Source organism: Rosa rugosa, chromosome 4 (genome assembly GCF_958449725.1).
Source record: "Rosa rugosa chromosome 4, drRosRugo1.1, whole genome shotgun sequence".
NCBI classification, from domain to species: Eukaryota; Viridiplantae; Streptophyta; class Magnoliopsida; order Rosales; family Rosaceae; genus Rosa; species Rosa rugosa.
In genome coordinates this window covers 55,228,775-55,249,266 of record NC_084823.1, presented here as the reverse complement: position 1 = coordinate 55,249,266, position 20,492 = coordinate 55,228,775, and the positions used below count along the sequence as shown (strand labels likewise).

At 37.4% G+C, this 20,492-nt stretch overlaps 2 protein-coding genes across 2 annotated transcripts; both read left to right on the top strand.

Moving 5' to 3' along the window:
• Nucleotides 1-1,282: 1,282 nt before the first annotated feature.
• LOC133741925 (transcription factor MYB106-like) lies at nt 1,283-5,044 on the top strand. Its single transcript, XM_062169638.1, has 3 exons — nt 1,283-1,553; nt 1,646-1,775; nt 4,061-5,044. Exons 1-3 carry the CDS (start codon nt 1,406-1,408, stop codon nt 4,737-4,739), a joined length of 957 nt encoding a protein of 318 aa, XP_062025622.1. The 5' UTR covers nt 1,283-1,405; the 3' UTR covers nt 4,740-5,044.
• Nucleotides 5,045-16,379: 11,335 nt separating this feature from the next.
• Nucleotides 16,380-20,090, top strand: LOC133745060 (uncharacterized). The gene is made up of 5 exons (XM_062173055.1): nt 16,380-16,481; nt 16,611-16,695; nt 16,831-16,913; nt 19,538-19,595; nt 19,797-20,090. The coding sequence occupies exons 1-5, from the start codon at nt 16,380-16,382 to the stop codon at nt 19,895-19,897; spliced, it is 429 nt and encodes a 142-aa protein (XP_062029039.1). The 3' UTR covers nt 19,898-20,090.
• The last annotated feature ends 402 nt before the right edge of the window (nt 20,091-20,492 follow it).

Below are 20,492 nucleotides of genomic sequence, written 5' to 3'. Positions count from 1 at the left end.
AGTATCTCTGCATGCAGGCTAGCTAGCTTTATCTAATTATATTAAAAGTTTTTCAAAACTTTTGAGGTCCCGAAACTATGCCATTTACCAAGCCATCTCCAGGCACTGAAGATCGATCATCGATCCAAGTGCAATAGAAATTCATTCAGTTTAAATGCTATACCTATGGGTATATGTGTTGCTGTTAGCTAGGTATATATCAGCATTGTTGACTATTATTAGTCGACAATCATTGTCAGAAAGAGGAGAGAGCTGTATAAGCTGCAAAACTAGCTCATTCTGTAATCTTCAAGTCAGAAAGCAATAATTCAGTCTCACGGCCTTCATTATCTGCTTCTTGTTTCCTTTAATTAAGTTTTTCATAGCATTTGTCCAGGGGTTCATAGTGTGAGATTGTGGAGTATTATTTCAGATAACTTTTAATAGAGTTTATAAGAGTTTAGTGTTATAATAGAAGAATAAGATTTTGGGCCTCTTCAACGATCAACTGGTTTTGGGTGTAACACCTATATTATTTTGTCATATGTGTTGTGGTTTAAAGAATTAATACAATCTTGCTTGCACATATCTACTATGTATTATCTGGTTCAATTCTTTCCCTTTTATCTGCTGTTGAGGAGCTGAAAATAGTTATCAACGCTCACTCCCCCAACAGGGAGGCGTACCCATCGGTTTGAAGTTTATGTTAATCAAGAACCGGTCTCAGTTAAAGTCATTATACGAAAGTGGTTGCAAAACACATGATTGATTCTAGGGACTTAAAAAATCATTGAAAATAAGGTATAAGCTGCTACTTTGTTGCACTCACGAAATGGAACAATTCATATTATCAAATTAAACCAATTTTGAACGAAAAACCCTAGGTTACTTCGTTACAATCAGAGAACAATTACAGCCGAGCTAAACGAACATCGCCCATATGATATCTATTCCCATGTTATATGTGTACATATATATAATATTACATAACATATTATTCACATGCACAGTAGCACAAGCATTGCATTCAGATAGATCATGAGACCCTGAGATATCCCATCAATATATATTTAACTGAGTTGGTGAAGTGGCAGTTACGTCGGTATACCGTCCATACCAAGTTGTGGAATCTTTATTTAGAGTAATTAGTTTATGTTCACAGAATGGGTGTCTGGTGTGTCAAATATCAAGCTGGAGGTGGGACAATATCATTAAGTATAACACATTAACACGGCTCCAACCAATTTAAGCAAAACCAATAGTCCTGAAAACAAAAGGGTAGTCTGGTCATAAAGAAATTCCAATAGTTACTTCAACCAATATAAATATGTAGGTAATGGCGGTGATTCTGGTCATACCTTGATTGGGAATTCTCAATCCGAAAATCTTTCCTGAGAAGCAGAGGCAGCTATAGCGAATCTTCATCATGGGGAAGTCCATAACGTTAACTAACAGCACTGCTACGACTTCGGAGATAAAAAGAGGGCCATGGACTCCTCAAGAGGACAAGAAGCTCTTTGCTTTCATTCAACAACATGGCCATGGAAGCTGGCGGTCCTTGCCCAAGAAAGCTGGTACTCTCTCTCTCTCTCTCTCTCTCCCCCCTGTCATTTGTTGATGTGTTTCTTTATTTTTGGTCTGCTGTTTTGGTACGTATGTATGATAGGTTTGCAAAGATGTGGGAAGAGCTGCAGGCTAAGATGGAGAAACTACCTAAACCCTGCTATTAAGAGAGGAAATTTCAGTTTTCAGGATGACCAGACCATCATTCAGCTTCATGCACTTCTCGGCAACAGGTTACTAATTATTTTTAGTTCTTGGTTTTATCAGTAGGTTATATTAAAGTCATCAAGTTCATTATATTGTAGGTTTTGAGAACTTGCAAGTTGGTTCATGTATCCCATCTTTACAATCCCAACAAGTTTTTGATATACATGTATATAACACCTGAACATAATATATATTATATTATATCAAATCAAATCCAAATATAAAGTATAAAAAAAAAAAATTATTTGTGACGATGAACATAAAATCTGGATAACTTGCTTCAATACTGTGCAAAATTTAGAGTATATATCCGATCAACTCAAAAATTAATTGAGAAATTCTAGTGGATCAGATCATGATCATGGAGATACAAAATCGTAAACATATATACTTGATACATCTAATGAAAGATATAATTTTAACGTACGTGAGGCCCTAATTTGACTTATATAGCTGTACTGTTTAATTTGTTCAACTGAACATTAAGAGTTTTTCTATTGGAATCTCCAAATTTGCTCACTTGGCCTCTATGCTTTTCACACCTCTTAACAAATTTTCAAATATTAAATTTACTCACTAAACCTCACTAAAGTTCCTCAAATAACCTCACTCATATAATTTGCAAACAAATTATTATCTTTAAAATAAAAAATTTAGTCATTTCAGTGATTTAATTACTCTATAGATCTTAACTAAATCTACATTTCTTAATCAAACAACTTGCATAAATCTCTTTTCCAATAAAAACACAAGGTATTGAGTAAAATGACATGAACTATTCTATGGTTTTTTTAAAATTTTTTTTTTTTCTATTTTAGCTGTGCAAAAAAAGTAAAGAAATCATTTTCTTTAATGTTTATCATTTTTCTGTATTTTTTGTACCTCATGATTAATTATTTAAATATATATTTTTTTTTTTGCAAATATGATGGATAGACTTAGATTTAGTTCATAAATCATAAGAGGATTTATTTTGTTTTCTTTCACCAATATGCGTTCAACATATATATCATACATTTTTATGTCACATGATCTTAATCATATTTTTAATTCTTATTAAATATATATGAATGCTTTAACGAGTATGTAGTGAAATTGGAATATGAAAATAGATAAGGAAAATAATAAGGAATACAATCTAATATTATTGAATTGGAAAGTCTACATAAACTAAATATAATATTTTTTTGGGTATAATTATTGTCCTTAATAGTCATTTTATAGTATGTTATATATGTCATTTATTAATTCATAATAGAGTGAGGTCAAGTGAGCAGATTTGGAGGTCATAATAGAAACTCTCGAATAGGGGTCATCATTTGGCCCGCGGGCCTAAAAGCCCATGGGCGCCCGCCCGGCCCAGTGGGCAAAAGCCCGGCCCGGCCCGCAGCAAAGCCCATCTCGGCCCTGCCCATTGGGCACGAGGCAGGGCTAGGGCGGAGGGTTCAAAGCCCAGGCCCGGCCCGGCCCGCGGCCCGGCCCATTATATGCCCATTAAAGCCCGCCCGGCCCGGCCTTATAAGCCCACCCGAAAGCCCATTCAATTCTTGTATTAATATCTTTTTATGTAGTTATATTGAACTAATTATTGCATTAGGTCATATGTTTTTTTAATTTTGTATTTTATTTTGGTCAATCATTAACATATCAAATTTTTTCATAGCTTTTTGTATTTTTTTTTAACAAAATAATATGACATATAAATATTATGGGCTCGGCCCTGCCCACCCAAAAAAGCCCGGCCCGGCCCGACCCTAAAAAGCCCGTAAGGCCCTGGGCCCATGGGCGGCCCTGGGCCTTGATTTTTAAGAGAAGCCCGGCCCTGCCCGGCCCGAAAAATAAAAAAAATATGTTTTGGCCCTGCCCGGCCCGGCCCGAGCCCATTAATTTTGGGCAGGGCCGGCCCTGCCCTGCCCATTGACGACCAGAGAGAATGTGAGTTTGAATAGCATGAACTAGCTGTCTTATCTGAGATCTCAGTGGGCTAGATTTGCAACACCATATGGTCCAGATTAGACACCTTTCAAAACGTCTTTGTACTTTTGTAGTTCCTAACTAGGGTCTCTGACAAGTGACAAAGTATACAGAATTTTTTTTTTTTTGTGAAAAACCCCACTTAAATGATAAAATTATTTGTCATTTTTATCATTTAAGTGGGGTTTTTCACAAAAAAATTATGTCTACTTAACCCCATCCAAATACTCATTGCCAAAAAAAAAATGATAATACTATTTAAAAAGTGCATATTTTTCGATATTATACAAACATGGTGATGCATTGTTTTTGGGGTAAATCCGTAAATGTGTATTAGGTGGTCAGCCATAGCTGCGAACTTACCAAGGAGAACAGACAATGAGATAAAGAACTACTGGAACACACATCTAAAGAAGAGGTTAGCCAAGACAGGGTTTGATCCTGTAACCCACAAACCCAAAACCGCCATCCTTGCCTCTGCTAATGGCGACCCAAAGAACCTGTCAAACCTCAGCCACATAGCTCAGTGGGAAAGTGCTAGGCTTCAAGCAGAAGCTAGATTTGTGAGACAGTCAAAACTACTCAAACCAGCACCACCAGCACCACAGTGCCTTGACTTCAATTTAAGAACATGGGAAACCCTAATGATGTCAAAGTCATTAGCTGCAGGCGGTGGTGGTGGCGACGAAGCCGGTGGTGTTGGTCGTGCCACTAAGGTTGTTCAAGAGATTGGTTCATTCGGTAATTTTGACGGTGTACTTGGTAATAATGGGAGACAGTTTGAAGTTCCAAAATTAACCATACCAGCAGCTCCGGATTTCAATGAAGTTTCAGAGGAGAGTGGTACTGATGAATACGGTGACCTATTTGAGGCACTACTACTCCAGCAGAGCTACAATAATACTGGGTTTGATGTCGTGGATGCTTGGACTTTGGAACAATGTAATGATATCAGTGCTGACTATCAAAATGTGATCATGAGCGGGGGGTTGAAAAACCTATTTATGTTCCAGTAAGCTGACTAAGCTCTTGAGGAAAATTATGATCTTCAATCAACACCTGTCTCAACTCACAAGTAATAAAGCTAATAGACGACAAGAGGAGATGATCATGACTGGGCTTGATTATGAATTAGTATTAGTGAACTATCCATCTATTTAACTATATAGTATTGTACATTAATTCCACCGTTTCCAATTCTTGCTTCTCGGCCTTACATGATTATGCTGAGATTTGAGAAATTAACGTTTTTTTTTTTTTTTTTAAATAATGAAAAGAGACCAGCTGTATTAAATGAAACTAGCATTTCTTCACACATGCTCTGCATCTACAACTTATTATTATTATTTTTTTCTTCAGGAAATAAAAAATGTTTGTTATCGCAGAGAAAAGATAATGGGAAGAGAAAAGTGGGTTGTGGATACTTTTTTTGTTTATTTTTTTAATAAAAATATATTTTGTAAATGTCTTTATTATCCTTCTAATTTAATTAATTCTCAAAGTTTATTAATCTTCTAGGGTCTTTTCTATTAAAATTTTAGATCTTGGCTAACAAACCCTCTTCTCTTAATAATAGTATAGATTAAGGCGATCCCGTTCCAATGGTCAGCTGCTGACCATGGAACTTTTGGTCACTCACTGTCCGATTTCAATCGGACGGTTCACAACTCTCTTCTCCTCTCTCTTCACTTAGCTGTGAACCGTCCGATTGAAATCAGACAGTGAGTGACCAAAAGTTCAATGGTCAGCAGCTGACCATTGGAACGGGATTAAGGAGTGCATGAAGAGAAATTTTAAATACACACCCCTAATCACTTAATACACATCCCTATTATTTTATATTTTAAATTAAATTTTGTAGGTAGGTTAAATGACCAAAACAGACATCTATGCATTAGAAGAAGAAAAAAATAGTCATATTTTCCTTATATTATTCTATTTATGTATAAATAGTTTGTTGTGTTTATCTAATTTCTATACATGGCCTCCCAATTTAATACAAGAATAAAGTTAGAAACTATCTTAAATAAATTGTAATTAGATGAGGTTAGAGACCATAATATTTAGAATTTCAAAATCAATGGCATTAAATATTTTTAAAACATATCGCTTTACTCCCATTTTTTAGTTAATTTCCTTTTTTGTTCTAAGAGTTATGATTAATCAATTTATTTTCTAATATAAAACATCACAGGTGAAAAAACTTTGTAATTGTTAATTTGTTTGGCCCCTCTAATGACAACTATTTAGTTCCGCCACTATGGAGAAACTACTGGTATAGTTTTGGTTGAATGTTCAACTCATAATTTTATACTTAATTAACATGGTGTTTGGTGGATGAGAGCTCAAATAACACGAAGCCTATTTATATGCATCTATTTAAAGGGAATAATAATAAATCTTTATGGATTTCTCAATAACTAACACAAGTAATAAATGTCAATATACTAGAATATACTAATCATATTAAATAGTAACCTTAATATAGTAAAAAAGTATGATATTTCATGATTTTTGAGATTAAGGGTATTTTAGGTACTTTGGGTTGTGTATTTAGTAAATTATTAGAAGGAGAAATTAAATGGGTGGTGTATTAAGTATGGAGTGTGTATTAAGTAATTAGGGGTGTGTATTTAAAACTTCTCGTGCATGAGACGATATAATAGCATAAAAATAAAAAATAAAAAGCCATAATGCATAACAAGATGCACAAGCATGTCTAGAATGAAAAATTAACCAGGATATATATAACTAAATGCTAAAAGGCATCGCTGCACTACATATGTCACTCGAGTAGTGTAAATGTAATAGTAACCGCAATTGGTGATATGATTGATAGGAGCATAATTATGCGATAATAATGTTGTTAATTCCCATATTTACTTTGTTAGTTTATCTTTTTTTTTTTTTTGAATAATTGTTAGTTTATCTTATTTTCTGGTTAATTTAGTTGTTTTTATGTTTATTAGGTTTTCTGAAGTAAGGAAAGAAATAAGAGCAAAAGGAAGGAGATATGTGCAATTGATGGAGAATTGTGGACTCTTGATGAATCAAGGAAGCTTAAGGCAATATGAAGGAAAAGATATTCAGCAATTAATTCTCTTGGCTGCTCCTATTGGATAGAAGGATGTCAATGAATCCTAAATCAATCAGAACATTAATCAAGGAGTTAGAGTCCCAAAAGAAAAGAAGGAAAGAGTTACAAACTGAATAAAATCTCTCCTTGGACGTTCAAGAAAAGGGGATCTCACATACAAAAAAGCATAGACGCACAAGAGCTTGAGAAAAAGAAGAACTACAACCTTGCCAGAAACGATCGATCGTTGCACGCCAGAGATCGATCGTTGATCCGTATTTTCCAATTTTCTGATTTTTGTTGTCTTCTTCCTCCATGAACTCCTTTGTGTTTTTGATTTCCATTATGTGTAACTAAATTTCCAGTAGTTAGGGGGCAGTTGAAGCCCCTAGACATGATCCATAACATGCTTTGACATTCAATTTGTTTTCCAATTAATAAAGTTGAGGTTTTGTTTACCGATTTCTCATTGATGAATTCTATGTTTGTGTGCTTTGGAGGCCTACTTAGTATGCATTCTAGGGTTCTAATACTTTGATTGTTTGATGCCTGGATCAATAGTTGGATTCCTCAAATTATCTAGAGAAGTAATTGGTAGTATCACTAGCAAGTAAACAAAACCCTAGGTTTAGCAAGGCTCTAAGTTATTTGCGATGCCTAGTGATTGCTCAAACTCTTTTCAAACTTAATGATCTCTGCATGTTTAATCTAATAAACGTACCTTTAGGTTGCATTGCTTGGGAATAGTCTAGGTGTAGAGCACTTCCTGCCTAGCGTACAAAGTAAGAAAGGGTAATAGGTTGTGTTCAAGCGTACCGAGCCAATCTGAGCATCTTCAACTAAGTTAATTGGTAGCAAATTGGACAAAGTGTGTTGTGTGTGATTTTTGGGGGTGGATACTTCCTTCCTAGCTACTTTCATTATCTTGATATCAACCAACTTCAAATCTGCTTCAATTTCGTTTTTCTTTCTGTTCTCTGTTTTTCTGTATTTTATTTCCATAGCAAATCAACTCCGAAATTCACCAAATTTTGTGTGCTGGACGCCTTGTGTGTCTAGTACGTCTCTGTAAATTTTCATATTTTTCTGGGTTGTTTTGGTTAGATTCGTAGTTTGTCTTTTGACTGCTGTTCAGTAGGAACTGCAGTCACGTTTTTGTGACTTTTGTAAGCACTTAGTTTAACTTAATCCTCTGCGGGAGACCCTTATTTCTCTATACTACGATTGACATATTTGCAGGAGAATAAGGAAAATCAATAGCTTTTAAACTTAGCTATCAATGATCACTAAGGAGAGGTGATTCGCTCACCAAGAGTTTGAAAGTAACTAAAGGTGTCAAAAACTCGGACATTAATTAGCAGACAAACTCCCAACAACCAGAACCAATACTGGCACAAATTGAGCCCCTGTCTCTAATCTAAGATCCGAATTCAAATCCGGTACAAATCCTGAGTTAAATAAAAAACCTAGGCCCAAGTGGAAATACTTTGGGCACCCAAACACCGGCCCATCTGGAAAAGCTGTGGACACCCAAGCAGGTGGGCACTCGAGAACCGACCCGCCCTGCGTCGTCGAACCGGACTGTCGCATCGCCGACATAGTCTGGGTACCGCCACCATCACCGAGCAGCCTCGCGTCTAAACCAATCGTCCATCTTGCCATGGGGATTTCCAAAAACCACAGTGCCACGGATGGATAGGGATCCCCGTACCGCACTAGGAAGAAAGAAGATCCACTGAACCGGACGCACGCGTAGCCACCTCAGACTTAACAATCTCCATTCCCTGCAAAGCCATGGCGCACCGCCGCGAGCATAACCCCGATCCAAAGTTACCAGAATAGAACCTGGATCCCAGAGGCGAATCCGATGTCGCCATTGCACTAAAAGACGAAAATTCTTATCAACATCATCACTTGCGGCACCACACGCTATCGTACAAGATGTTGGTGAATCAGGTGCCACAACCAGTTGGTTGAACAAGCCACGATCTCAGAGAGATCAACCAACAGGCACCACGAGGAGAAGAGACCTCAACAAGAGCCAAAAAGCTCGACGGACGAAACCCTAAAGCTAGGGTTCGTAGCCGCCAGAAAGGGAGAAAAGATAGAGCTTTCGCTCTCATCGTTTTGACTAGATAAAAATAAAAGTTAAAAAACATATGTTGAGAAACTTAGATACGAATCTCAAAAGGAAAAAATATCGTTTTAGTCACTCAACTTTCGCTTGATTGACACTTTGGTCACTCATGTTTATAAAATCTCACTTTAGTCACCCAACTTTAACTCCGACTATCACTTTAGTCCGCCAGTGAATTTTTTCGATAAAAAAAGTCACATGATACCTAACATGCCATTTTTAAGGGTTATTTTCGTCCTATAATTTCAGAAAATTTCAACCTATATTCAAACCAAAGGTCTCACATCTCTTCAACATCTTAAAATAACCCTTGAAAAATGGCATGAGAGGCGTCATGTGACTTTTTTTATTGGAAAAATTCACCGGTGGACTAAAGTGATAGTTGGAGTTAAATTTGAGTGACTAAAGTGAGATTTTATAAACATGAGTGACCAAAGTGTCAATCAAGCGAAAGTTGAGTGACTAAAAATATATTTTTTTCCATCTCAAAAAATAAATTAAATCATTGAGATGCTTCTAAAACCAAATTTTTTGATAAACGTCTTCCATCACTTTTACGTAAGGCATAATCTCTATACGAATCATCTTCTTTAGGTTTAATTTGGTGTGAGAAATCTAGATTTATTTTGAAAATTAATAAGGTAATTTTAACTTTCGTTTTTGCTAGATTGTTCATAAGGGTGTAAATGAGTCGAGTCGAGGCGAATACCAAAGTGTTTAAGCTTAATTAGCAGATATATCATTTTACGAGTTTGAGTTGCTCATGAGGTTACAAGCTGAATATATTACAGTTTAAGCTCGGCTCGATTTTCTTATCGAACTTAATATTGAGTCAAGTTTGGCTTGTTTCTTTCCCAAATGTGACGAATATGAGTCGAACTCGAACTCTATCTTGCCGATTTATAGCCCTAATTGTTCATTGTTATTAAAGAAGGTTACCTCCTTTCCACAAAATTAATTTCCTACATTCTCTTTAAGAAGGTATTAGAAGTCAATATAAAAAAAAAAAATAAAAAAAGGTTGGTAGATTAGATTAGGTCCTTGTATCTTTCAAATGCATTAGATGAGTTTCAGTAACATAATTGCGGCAATTTTTTGGGCAAACATCTGGAACTTGACTCCTTGTGTGCTTTCGAAGTGCTTGATATTTTGGCAATCTATATCCCTTGACATTATCCACTAACGACCTGGTCTAGGTCAAGATTGAGCCCTACGTAGGGCTTTATTTTGCAATAAATTTCTAGCTACCTAACTTTAGTATATGACTCTTCTACCAGTTTCTCGGGATAATTTGCATGAAATTTCATGCGAGATTCATTAATCCCCCTTGCTTGATGACGAGGCATGACTTGAGTATCAGATATTGACTTCAGAAAAAAAGGGTAGAAAAGGCAAAGGGGCAACGAATCAGTAGTAAATCCCGAAAATTGAGCTGCTTGTTGTACATTGAGTATTTATAATTTTTCCTTCATTTTTTTTTTGTTCGATTCTATTCTGCTGTGCGTGGGAATATACATAATCAGACGGGCGAGAAGATAGAACAAGCACCATTCAGTTAGAAACCCAAAACAGACTAAACACATTTTAGATAAGATCCAAACTATACATAATTTGTTATTGCAGTTTCTGCATTTCCTCCATTATAAATCATTGAATAAAAGTTATTTTTTATATTGGTTACAGCCTTAGAGATTAGGGGAGAGCTTCTAATAAGGACTTCATGAGGAATTTCTTGTGAGACAACTTTTTGATCACATTTCTGCAAATCAACCATTAAATATTTCAGAAGTGATGTACTCATGCATGCATAAACATCTGATGGTTGATTTGCAGTAATGTGATTGAAAAGTGGGTCTCCCAAACCGTTGATCAGATAATCCTCATGAATCCCTCATTTTAGTAATGCTCATTAAAAGTTCTCGATCCCTAGAGGTCAGTATTATTAAGCATTCAGGTTTGCAGTTATATATGTATAGTTGAGAAAGTAATTTTGAAATAAATGCCGGAATCATTGAAGTTGTGCATCTACTGTAGTGTTCGTGCGTACGTGTAGTAATCATCTGCGCGCTTAACTGAATGAAACAGGGTTATAATTAGGTAGAATGAATGAAACATCAGGTGCTATTATGGAAAACATCTACCATGCATATTAATTTTTTTCTCCTTTTTTCAATTTTTCCTGTTCCATGCAGCAGCTGATCAGTAAACTGTAGCTGGCCGACGGGTGGCTATTTAGCTCATGCTAGACCTGGACAATTCATGCCGATGACTCTTGCTGATCGCGATAATGTTGATCATCATGTCCACAATTTGAAAATGCAAGCCAATTTCCAACACCAGTGTTAATCAATTGGCATCGATCTGCAACTAATTAGTACGTGGATCGGAACTGTAAACTGTAAATGGACCACTGCTGGTAAATGAAGGATCCTATCTCTACGTAGAATCTTTTCTGCATGAACGCTGTGCGAGTTCATTTTGAGGTGCTGAAGCAATATATATATATAGCTAGCCAGCTGGTAACAATGATCTCCATATTTGTAGATATTCGGAGTAGTTGATCTGAATTGATCCTAGGCAAATATGGCAATTGCATATTATCAATATAAGCTAGACCAGTAGACCTAACTGGACGCGTACCTATACGCAGTACTATTTAACTCCAGTAGTTACAGATCCAAACAAGGTAACTAGCATGCAGTACTATTTAACAAGAATAGCTTTGTCGGGGGAAATCACCTGTGTAACGTACAATGCCAAGTTTGGTTTTCATTCCCAAATTAAATACCACACGAAATCAGGTCATTTTCTGGTCCCCGATTTAAAGAAAGTTGTCAAAATGAAAAGGGAAGCTGTAAATAAAGGACGTAGTATATTGTGCAGCATGTACTGTACTATTTATCGGAGACTGCTTGGCTTCAAGCAGAAGCTAGATTTTCCACAGTCAAAACTACTCATCAGTCATGACCAACCTCCTAGATCTGGACCGGTGCCTGTACCACAATGCCTTGAGATGAACGAAAGAGCACGGGAAATCCTGTTACTGTTAAAGTCAATATTAGCTGCCGATAGTGCACTATGTGGCCAAGGTGGTGTTATTGGTAGTACTGCCACCCACGTTGGGCACTTGGGCAGGAGGTTGGTTCATTTGGTTAAGTTGATGTTGACTATTGAGGACGTCCTTACTAATTGTGATCAGTTTGAGGCTCCAAGAACCAGTACATCAGTTCTAGACTTCTGGGTACTAATAATGAATATGGTGAACTATTGGAGGCATTAGGCCATCTCCAACTCTGGGCTAAGGGGTTGGTATATATAGCCCAAAAAACACCATTTTCCATCTCCAACCCAAGACTATGCTATAACAAAAACTGATTTGGGGGGCTAAAAGGGCCAAGGGCTGGGCTAAACATAGCCCTTTGTTTTAGCCCTTGGGCTTCTTCTTCGTGGGGACCACGCTGGTGGTCCAAAATTTTGATCAACAAAATCAATGGCTGAGATTAAAGGACAAACAATAAAATAACATGGTGTTTAAACTTATAGTCTTAAGGATTGGAGATGGTAGAAATTATAACTCTTGCTATTTGCTTGAATAGTGATTATCGGGGGCTAAAATTTAACCCGGGGGTTATTTTAGCCCTCCACAGCTGGAGATGGCCTTACTACCCCAGCACAGTCATAACAGTAATGGATTTGAAGTTGGGGATGCTTGGAGCTTGGAACAATGTGCAACGGTCATGATGAGCGGACAGGGAACAACGTACCTTTGAAATAATAATGATGATATGTCCTCACCAACCGCCTAAAATATAGTACCTAAATTTTAATAGAGGACTAAATGTAGTACGTATATGAAGTATTATAAACCGTGTATCAATTTACGTCGATTTTTTCGTTTCTAATTAACTTTTGTGTCTCTTATTTAAATTTGATAACATGTCAGGAGATAATTTAGAAAACCTACTATTTTTTAAATTTTTTTCTGAAAAATAATTTATTATAGACAAACTTTAGTTCTTAATGAAACTACTATATATGTGCTAAATTGTTCTTTATATTCGCTACTAATTAATGTTATACCAACTATTAGACAGTAGGCTAATTAAGGATTACTGCTAATTCACATATCCTTGAGCACTATTTATACACACATATCAATTAACGCATTATCATGCAATGTGACTATACGTGATTCAATTACAATTCTGGTTATAGGATATACTTGTATACAATAGTGATGTTATGCATATTTTGAGAGATTTTATGAGATTAATCTCTTTAGTTATTTCCTTTTATGAACGTTTTCAGTATTCAGGTATAGTCTTAACCTTTAACTTGTTATCTATTTTAATTTTCATAGCCTAGAAAATATGGATTGGATTTCGATCTTGAATGAAAATTAACAAGGGTGGTGGATAATATCAATTAGGGTTTTAGTTATAAAGGGTGTCAATTCTCAATTTTTAACATTAATTAGTAAGTTAAGAAGTGTGAATCATACGAGACCTTTTTATTCTTGTCAAGAAATTATTTTAACTAAAATACACAGAGCCATAAATAATCGAATTTAATTTGGTAATTTACCCTATTCCAAATATCAAATGGTCATTGAAGTGGCATACATGAGTCAAAGGGACAAGTTGTTTATGAAAATGCATGAAATAACGTAGGTAGATTAGACAAAGTAAACTGAACAGTTAGTTAATTTATAATGTTGATGTTTTTTTTCTCCACAAATAAAGCTACTAGACACATCACACTCTAAGGATACATCGAGACTTTTTGAGCCAAAATACAAACGGATAAAAGTACGTCTAAATAGAGCTGTATCTCACCTATCATACGAGAGTCCTAAGAGTTTCATAAATCTAAAATCTGTCTATTGCAATCTATTAGCCCATGTTAAATGGGCTGGACTCTCCCCCTCAACACAAGGCTGGCCCAAAAACAGCAAACTTGCCATGTATTAAAAACATCCAAGAAGAAGAGCTTCACCTGATTCAACATAGGACTAAATTCCTTTTAGTCCCTCGAATTTTAGGGCTAAAATCAGTTTGGTCCCTGACTTTTTTTTTTAATCAAGATGGTCCCTACACTTCCAATTTTCATCACCCGAGTCCAAATTTCAAAATTGACTCTAATTGTGACGTCATATGGCGAGTTGGCACCGACAAGCATGACCCACTGTTTAGTTTCTGACTCTCAATTTGGACAAAATGTCCAAACTATCCTGAATACTATTTTCCTTATCTCTCTTCCTGAAACCCGAGAGCTCCTCCCTCTCTCTCCCTGTCCCTTTCCTCCTCCACGTCTCAACCCATGTCCTCTTCGCCCTTAGATCACGACCACAATAACTCCAGCGCTGCTCCTAGCCCAAATTAATAAAAAAAAACACAAAGAAAACGGGATTCCATTCACCTACAAGCTTCTACATCTCCCTCTTCTTTCTCTCCCGCATCCCATTCCAATTCTCTCTCTTCTTCTTTTTGACCCATACCCGTACCACATCCAGTTCACCACACTAAACGACAAACCAGAGCTCAGTCGCTCTCCTCCACTGCTGATCTCATTTTGCATGTCGGGTTTGAGGTCAACGACAGTTCACCACGCTAAACGACAAACCAGAGCTCAGTCGCTCTCCTCCACTGCTGATCTCGTTTTGCATGTCGGGTTTGAGGTCAATGACGAGACCATGAGCGTGCTGGAGTTGTGGGAGGGCGTCCGAGCAACCCAACCATGTCCACCGTCGTCACCGCCGTCCACCCCAAACCCCGCCCGGTCCCACCCCCTTGCTAGACCCAGGACAAGGCCCCGCTCCCTCATCCTCGCCTATCGCGACCGTTGGTTCTCTCTCCGCCGCACCAATCCAAAATCAGCTGACTGGGACCAAGTCGCTGCCGCCACTGCTTCCTTGGCTCCCTCCTCGCCGCTCAAGACCGCGTTGCAGTGTCGTCATAAGATAGAGAAGCTTCGCAAGCGGTACCATACTGAGAAGCTACGAGCTTCTAGGTACCCGAGTCGGTTTTCCTTGTCGTGGGCTTTGTTTCATCTCATTGATCAAATGGAGTCCGACTCGGATCGGGAATTGGATAATGGTGGTGAGTTTGGAGGTGGGTTTTCGTTAAAGGTTCGTAATTTGGTGAAATTTGATGGAAATGTTGATAGGGATTTTAGTCCTGATGTCGATGAGAATTCTAGCTCAGGAAAGAAAAATGTTGATTACTTGTGGTTTTGTAGCTTTGATAATGTGCTCTTGTTTTGCTGTGATTTGGTTGGAAGTAGATTATTAACATAGATAATGGATATGGGATTCTGCTTTGAACTAGGGATGGCGGAGGCGTCGAATTTGGTGGAGGATGAAGAAGAATATGAGAGAGCCGAGTGTGAGAGTCAAAGTTAGAGGTAGTTTGGACATTTCGTCCAAACTGAGAGTCAAAAACTGAACAGTGGACCATGCTTGTCGGTGCCAACTCACCATATGACGACACAATCGGTGTCAATTTTAAAATTTGGACTCGGATGATGGAAATTGGAAGTGTAGGGACCATCTTGATTAAAAAAAAAATCAGGGACCAACTTGATTAAAAAAAAAAAAAATCATGGACTAAACTTATTTTAACTCTAAAGTTCAAGGGACTAAACTGAATTTAGTCCTTCGACATATATTCGTATATGCTGAATGACACGTGTCTGCATCCCATTGGAAAAAGCCCATCGATCAGCTCCCTCTTTAAAAGGCGGTGCCTGCTTCCAAGTCGTCGTTTTCACCTTTGGGCTCAACGCCGAGAACTCCTCACTCTTTCTCGCCGGCGATTGAGCATCATGGCAATCCATGATGCTTCCGCGGCGGCGAAGGCGACGGCAACGAGCTCGTCGTCAATGGCGTCGACGATCAGAGCCTACTCCATGCCTCTGATTCTCTTAATTTGTTGAATTGTGCAGTTCTTGGTCTGAGGAGTCAGAGCTCCGTTGAAGAAGTGAAAGAGGCCTACGACAACGTTTCTTCGACGCGGTAACTCTTTCTCTCTCTCTCTCTCTTCCTTTCGATCCTTTGATACGCCGTGTCGTCACAATTTGTATCACACTGTTCTTTAGTTTTGATAATTTTCTGCGTTCATATATGAGTCAATGTGATTTTAGCTGTTAAAGTAGCTACGACGTGTTGTTATTTCAGGAATTCAGAAGCGCAAGCTCCGGATTCTCTTGAATTTTATAAAGGTCAGTTGATTCCTGGTGTTGCCTTAAGAATTGTAATGATATGAGATGGAATGCCAAATTGATGAAGTTTTGTACCATTAAATTTTCCTCTACATATGTGTGTATTTTAATTTTATCTACGATTTTAGAATAGTAGTAGTAGGATTACTTACTGTTGTGTCACTAATTTATGAATATCAGAATATGTAGTTTTCGTAGGTAGTATTTGGCTTCTTTTCTCTAAGTATGGTATTTGGTCATGATTTGCAGATTCGATATGCTTATGAGTTGCTGACAAATCCATCATGGAAAAGAAACTATGACATTTTTGGCTTTGAGGAGCAAATAGTGAGTTCTTGCCTCCATTCCCAGCCTTAGTAACATTAAAACTTTACTGACATGTTTAGCTAGGAGTGCCATCCGTGTTCTTTTCTCTAAGCATCTGCCAGGTGTTCACTGTTTAATCTTCGATGATAGGATGTAATTGAGAAGCTAAAAAAGAAATATGCTGGAGAAAGCTTTTCACGTATACACCTTCCTTTACTAGAGTCTGCTGCTTCTGGTTAGTCAAGAATTTAAGCTGTTACTCATGTTGATACTGTTTTTAGTATTTAGTTTTACTTTTTTTGATTTCCTGTTCGTTAAACATTTCTCACCGTTTCTAGGCTAATGAATAACTACAATTTTCTCTTCTTAGATTCTGAAGATCATAACCTTCCAGTCATTACCTCTAAGGATTTCCAGACCATGTTTCAGGACAACAAGCCCTGGCTAATTCAGGTAAGGTCACTTTAGTCTGCATATAATGAGAGTATAACCAACTTATGCTTTTGTCTTTTCATTTCCCACACCTTCCATCAGAGGTTTTACTTGATAGAGCTTTTTGCTCTTGTTTTCTCTTTCCATACCTGAAAGAGTAATACATATTACATAATAGACTGACATATTTTGAAAGGAAATTAAAGTCCATGTATAACCAGAAGAAAAAATTTCACAAACAGTCACAAAGTTATGACCAATTCGACACTTAACTTACTGACTTTTCAAAAATATCACTTAACTCACTCATTTTAATATCCGTCTTTCACATAACTCACTCCCGTCTATTGTGTCGTTAAAAATTTATACGGAGAGGGTCATTTTTTATCAAATTACATATTATATTTGAAAAAGAAATATTAAGATAAAAAAAAAAAGGGCTAAATACTGTTTAGTACCCTGTGGTTTGGGTCCAAAATCAATTCAGTCCCTGGACTTTCAATTTCATCAAAAACACCCTCACGCTATCATTTCTAATCCAATAGATCCTTTCGTCATGATTCCGTCAAATGGAGCCGTTAAGTAGCTGATGTGGCATGCTAACTTGGCATTGGTGGGGCCCACATGGCAGGAAAAATTCTAAAATTCTAAAATAAAATTTCAGAAAATTAAAATAACACATTTTATTCTCTCTCTCTCAAAAAGGGTTGGCCCTTTTCTTTCCTTCAATATGTGTTTTACGCACTGTTGCTTCCCAAGCCTTCATAATGAATCTCAACTCTTTGCTCATTCTCTCTCTTCACCTTCCTCTGCCCTCTTCACCTTCATCAATCAAAAACTTCTCATTTCTCTTCTTCCCCTCTCTAATGTATCTCTTTTGCACACAATGCATACGCTTCAAAACCACACAAAAGTGACTAGTTCTGGGACAAACCCAGAAGCCTGAATAATGCAAAACAAACTAGCAAATCTGGATTTTGTTTCTTTGTGGGTTTTAAGTTACGGTTTGGTGTTTCAGATTCTGGGAAATTAAAAATTGTAAAAACTCAGAATTTTTTTTATTTATTGCAAGCTATGGCTTGTGGAGTCACCAAACAAGAATTTTGGAACGATGGATTAAAAATCGATTCTCATCGATTCCCAAATCCTCTAGTGTTTCCCAAAATCGATCCTCGTCAGTTATATATGGATTACATCCAGATCGACGCCGATGAAGTCCCGATGACTCTTGAGAATACCCAAACTCAAGATTTCGATGGTGATTGCGATAGCCTCCACTCTGAATCGAATTCCTGCTATTCTAAAGAAATGCAGCGGAAAGACCAAATTTGCATGTATAAAACAAGACCAAATTTGCGGCACACAAACAATGAATTTCTGTAATTGAATTCAACATTCTAGCCGAATCAAGAAGGCTCAATTCAAACACAAAACAAGACCATACAAAGTCGAAGTACCAATTTCGGAACCTCAACAACATCAAGTAGCAAGTGCCATTGAGAGCAAATCACATACATCAACAACTTCCTAATTCATTGAAAAGAACAACGAAAAAATGATAATTTTGATACACTGCTGGGTGCTGTTTGAGCTTGGAGAGCTTATCTGCAAGTTAGATGCAAGTGACGTAGATGCAGATTAAGAAGGAGATGCAGATCGAGGAAGTGGGCCGAGGCGGAAGAAAAGCGGATCGAGAAACCGGGCCGAAGCGGAGGTAGATGGGGATCGACTGACCGAGATCTTCCTGGAGCGATGGCGGTGAAAACTGACGCCTGTTCGTCGAGGTTCTAGCCCATAGCGGCTTGGGCCTGGGCGAGCCAGTTGCTGGTGACGACGCCGTGGTGGGCAGCCTGAGTCTGGTAGTAGCGGAGTTGACATTGGGGCTTTGCAGGGCAGAGAGAGGAGAGAGAGAGAAAGAGAGAATAAAATGTATTATTTTAATTTTCTGAAATTTTATTTTAGAATTTTAGAATTTTTCCTGCCATGTGGGCCCCACCAATGCCAAGTTGGCATGCCACATCAGCTACTTAACGGCTCCATTTGACAGAATCATGACGGAAGGATCTATTGGATTAGAAATGATAGCGTGAGGGTGTTTTTGATGAAATTGAAAGTCCAGGGACTGAATTGATTTTAGACCCAAACTACAGGGTACTAAACAGTATTTAGCCCAAAAAAAAAAAAAAAAAATTTTTTGAAGAAAGTTAGATTTTTTTTTTCAAACTTTTTATAGTTTTCTGATAATTTTTAATAGAAAAAGAATTTAAAAAAAATTAATTTTAATTTAAAGCAAAAAAATATCTGTCATTTTTTATCTAGAAAAATTATTTTTCAAAGTTAGAAATATATACTTTAGTATTTAGACAAATATACCCTCAATTTTAACGGTTCCTAAAGGAAGATTTAACGGCAGTGAGTTAAGTGTAAAATAATGGTAAATGTGAGTGAGTTAAATGATATTTTTGAAAAGTCAGTGAGTTAAGTGTCGAATGGGTCATAACTCGGTGACCATTGGTGATTTTTTGCCTAACCAGAATGTGCATACCATGTCCTGTCAGTTTCAGTATTGAATTCTAAGATTTTCTACCTATTGAAATCTTTAGATTTTCTTTTGTTTCTCATTTCTACCTACATTTTTTTTTCAGGCCTTCCTTCTTTTGTTGCTTTTCCCCAGGGATGTAAAAGTGCCAAGTGCCTTATTAGGTGAGACTGTAGTTAGATATAAGGTTATTTCTCTGCATGTACAACATTGTAAAAACTCAATTTATTTACACAAAGTCTCAGACTCTTTTACAGTTATATAAGGGCAAGTTCCTTCTTCTGGCTTTCCTGCTTGTTTGATGCACTCCGACAAGTCATGTTTCATTTGTTAGTTATGTGATGCATCTGAATCTTTTACATTAGGTATGAAGAAGACCCCTCTATTGATTCAGTTACAGATTGGTTTGCAACAACCATACTCGGTTTACCTCGTATTCTTTACTACTCAAAGGAGTCGCTGGTAATCCTAATGAGAATTTTCTTTCCCAGATTCTGAAAAAAAGGGTTTTGGACAAGAAAGCTAGAAGTGAGGTTTTAAGGTATCAATGATGCAATAAATAGAAAAGTTTGCTGTTCAAGCTGGAACTTTCAAGGAAGATGATCAGATTGATTTGCCACCTGGGTTTCGATTCCACCCAACTGATGAAGAGCTTATTTCTCACTGTACATACATGTACATTTACAAGCATAATTAGCTATAATGGGCTATGCCCATTGTACCGCCAGATGTACTAATTCCCGCCAAAGGAATAACATGCAGATGCACAGCCAGGCGGGCAACAACCTGAGCCTCGGATCACCCCCAGATCACCGTCGATGCGCCGCCACGCGCCGTGCCAAGATAGCATCAGAAGCTCCCAAAGCTGGGGACTGAAGTACATCAGTCCCACATCGAAAACAAAGAGAAGATCAACCTCTTCCTCACCTATAAAAGGTTCTCTCCTCTCTCCTCATTAAATACGCATTTAATACTCATTTATTGTCGTGCTATCTATGTACTGACTTAGGCATCGGAGAAGTGAAGACCGCCCAACGCAGTCTCCCTCTGACGCCCTGTCT

What these genes read in the sequence shown, in the direction of transcription:
- LOC133741925 (XM_062169638.1), top strand. Translation starts at nt 1,406, where the DNA reads ATGGGGAAGTCCATAACGTTAACTAACAGCACTGCTACGACTTCGGAG. An exon ending in GTCCTTGCCCAAGAAAGCTG is followed by an intron (nt 1,554 to 1,645) that starts GTACTCTCTCTC and finishes TATGTATGATAG; the next exon opens with GTTTGCAAAGATGTGGGAAG. An exon ending in CATGCACTTCTCGGCAACAG is followed by an intron (nt 1,776 to 4,060) that starts GTTACTAATTAT and finishes AATGTGTATTAG; the next exon opens with GTGGTCAGCCATAGCTGCGA.
- LOC133745060 (XM_062173055.1), top strand. Translation starts at nt 16,380, where the DNA reads ATGGTATTTGGTCATGATTTGCAGATTCGATATGCTTATGAGTTGCTG. An exon ending in TTGGCTTTGAGGAGCAAATA is followed by an intron (nt 16,482 to 16,610) that starts GTGAGTTCTTGC and finishes CTTCGATGATAG; the next exon opens with GATGTAATTGAGAAGCTAAA. An exon ending in ACAAGCCCTGGCTAATTCAG is followed by an intron (nt 16,914 to 19,537) that starts GTAAGGTCACTT and finishes TTTTTTTTTCAG; the next exon opens with GCCTTCCTTCTTTTGTTGCT.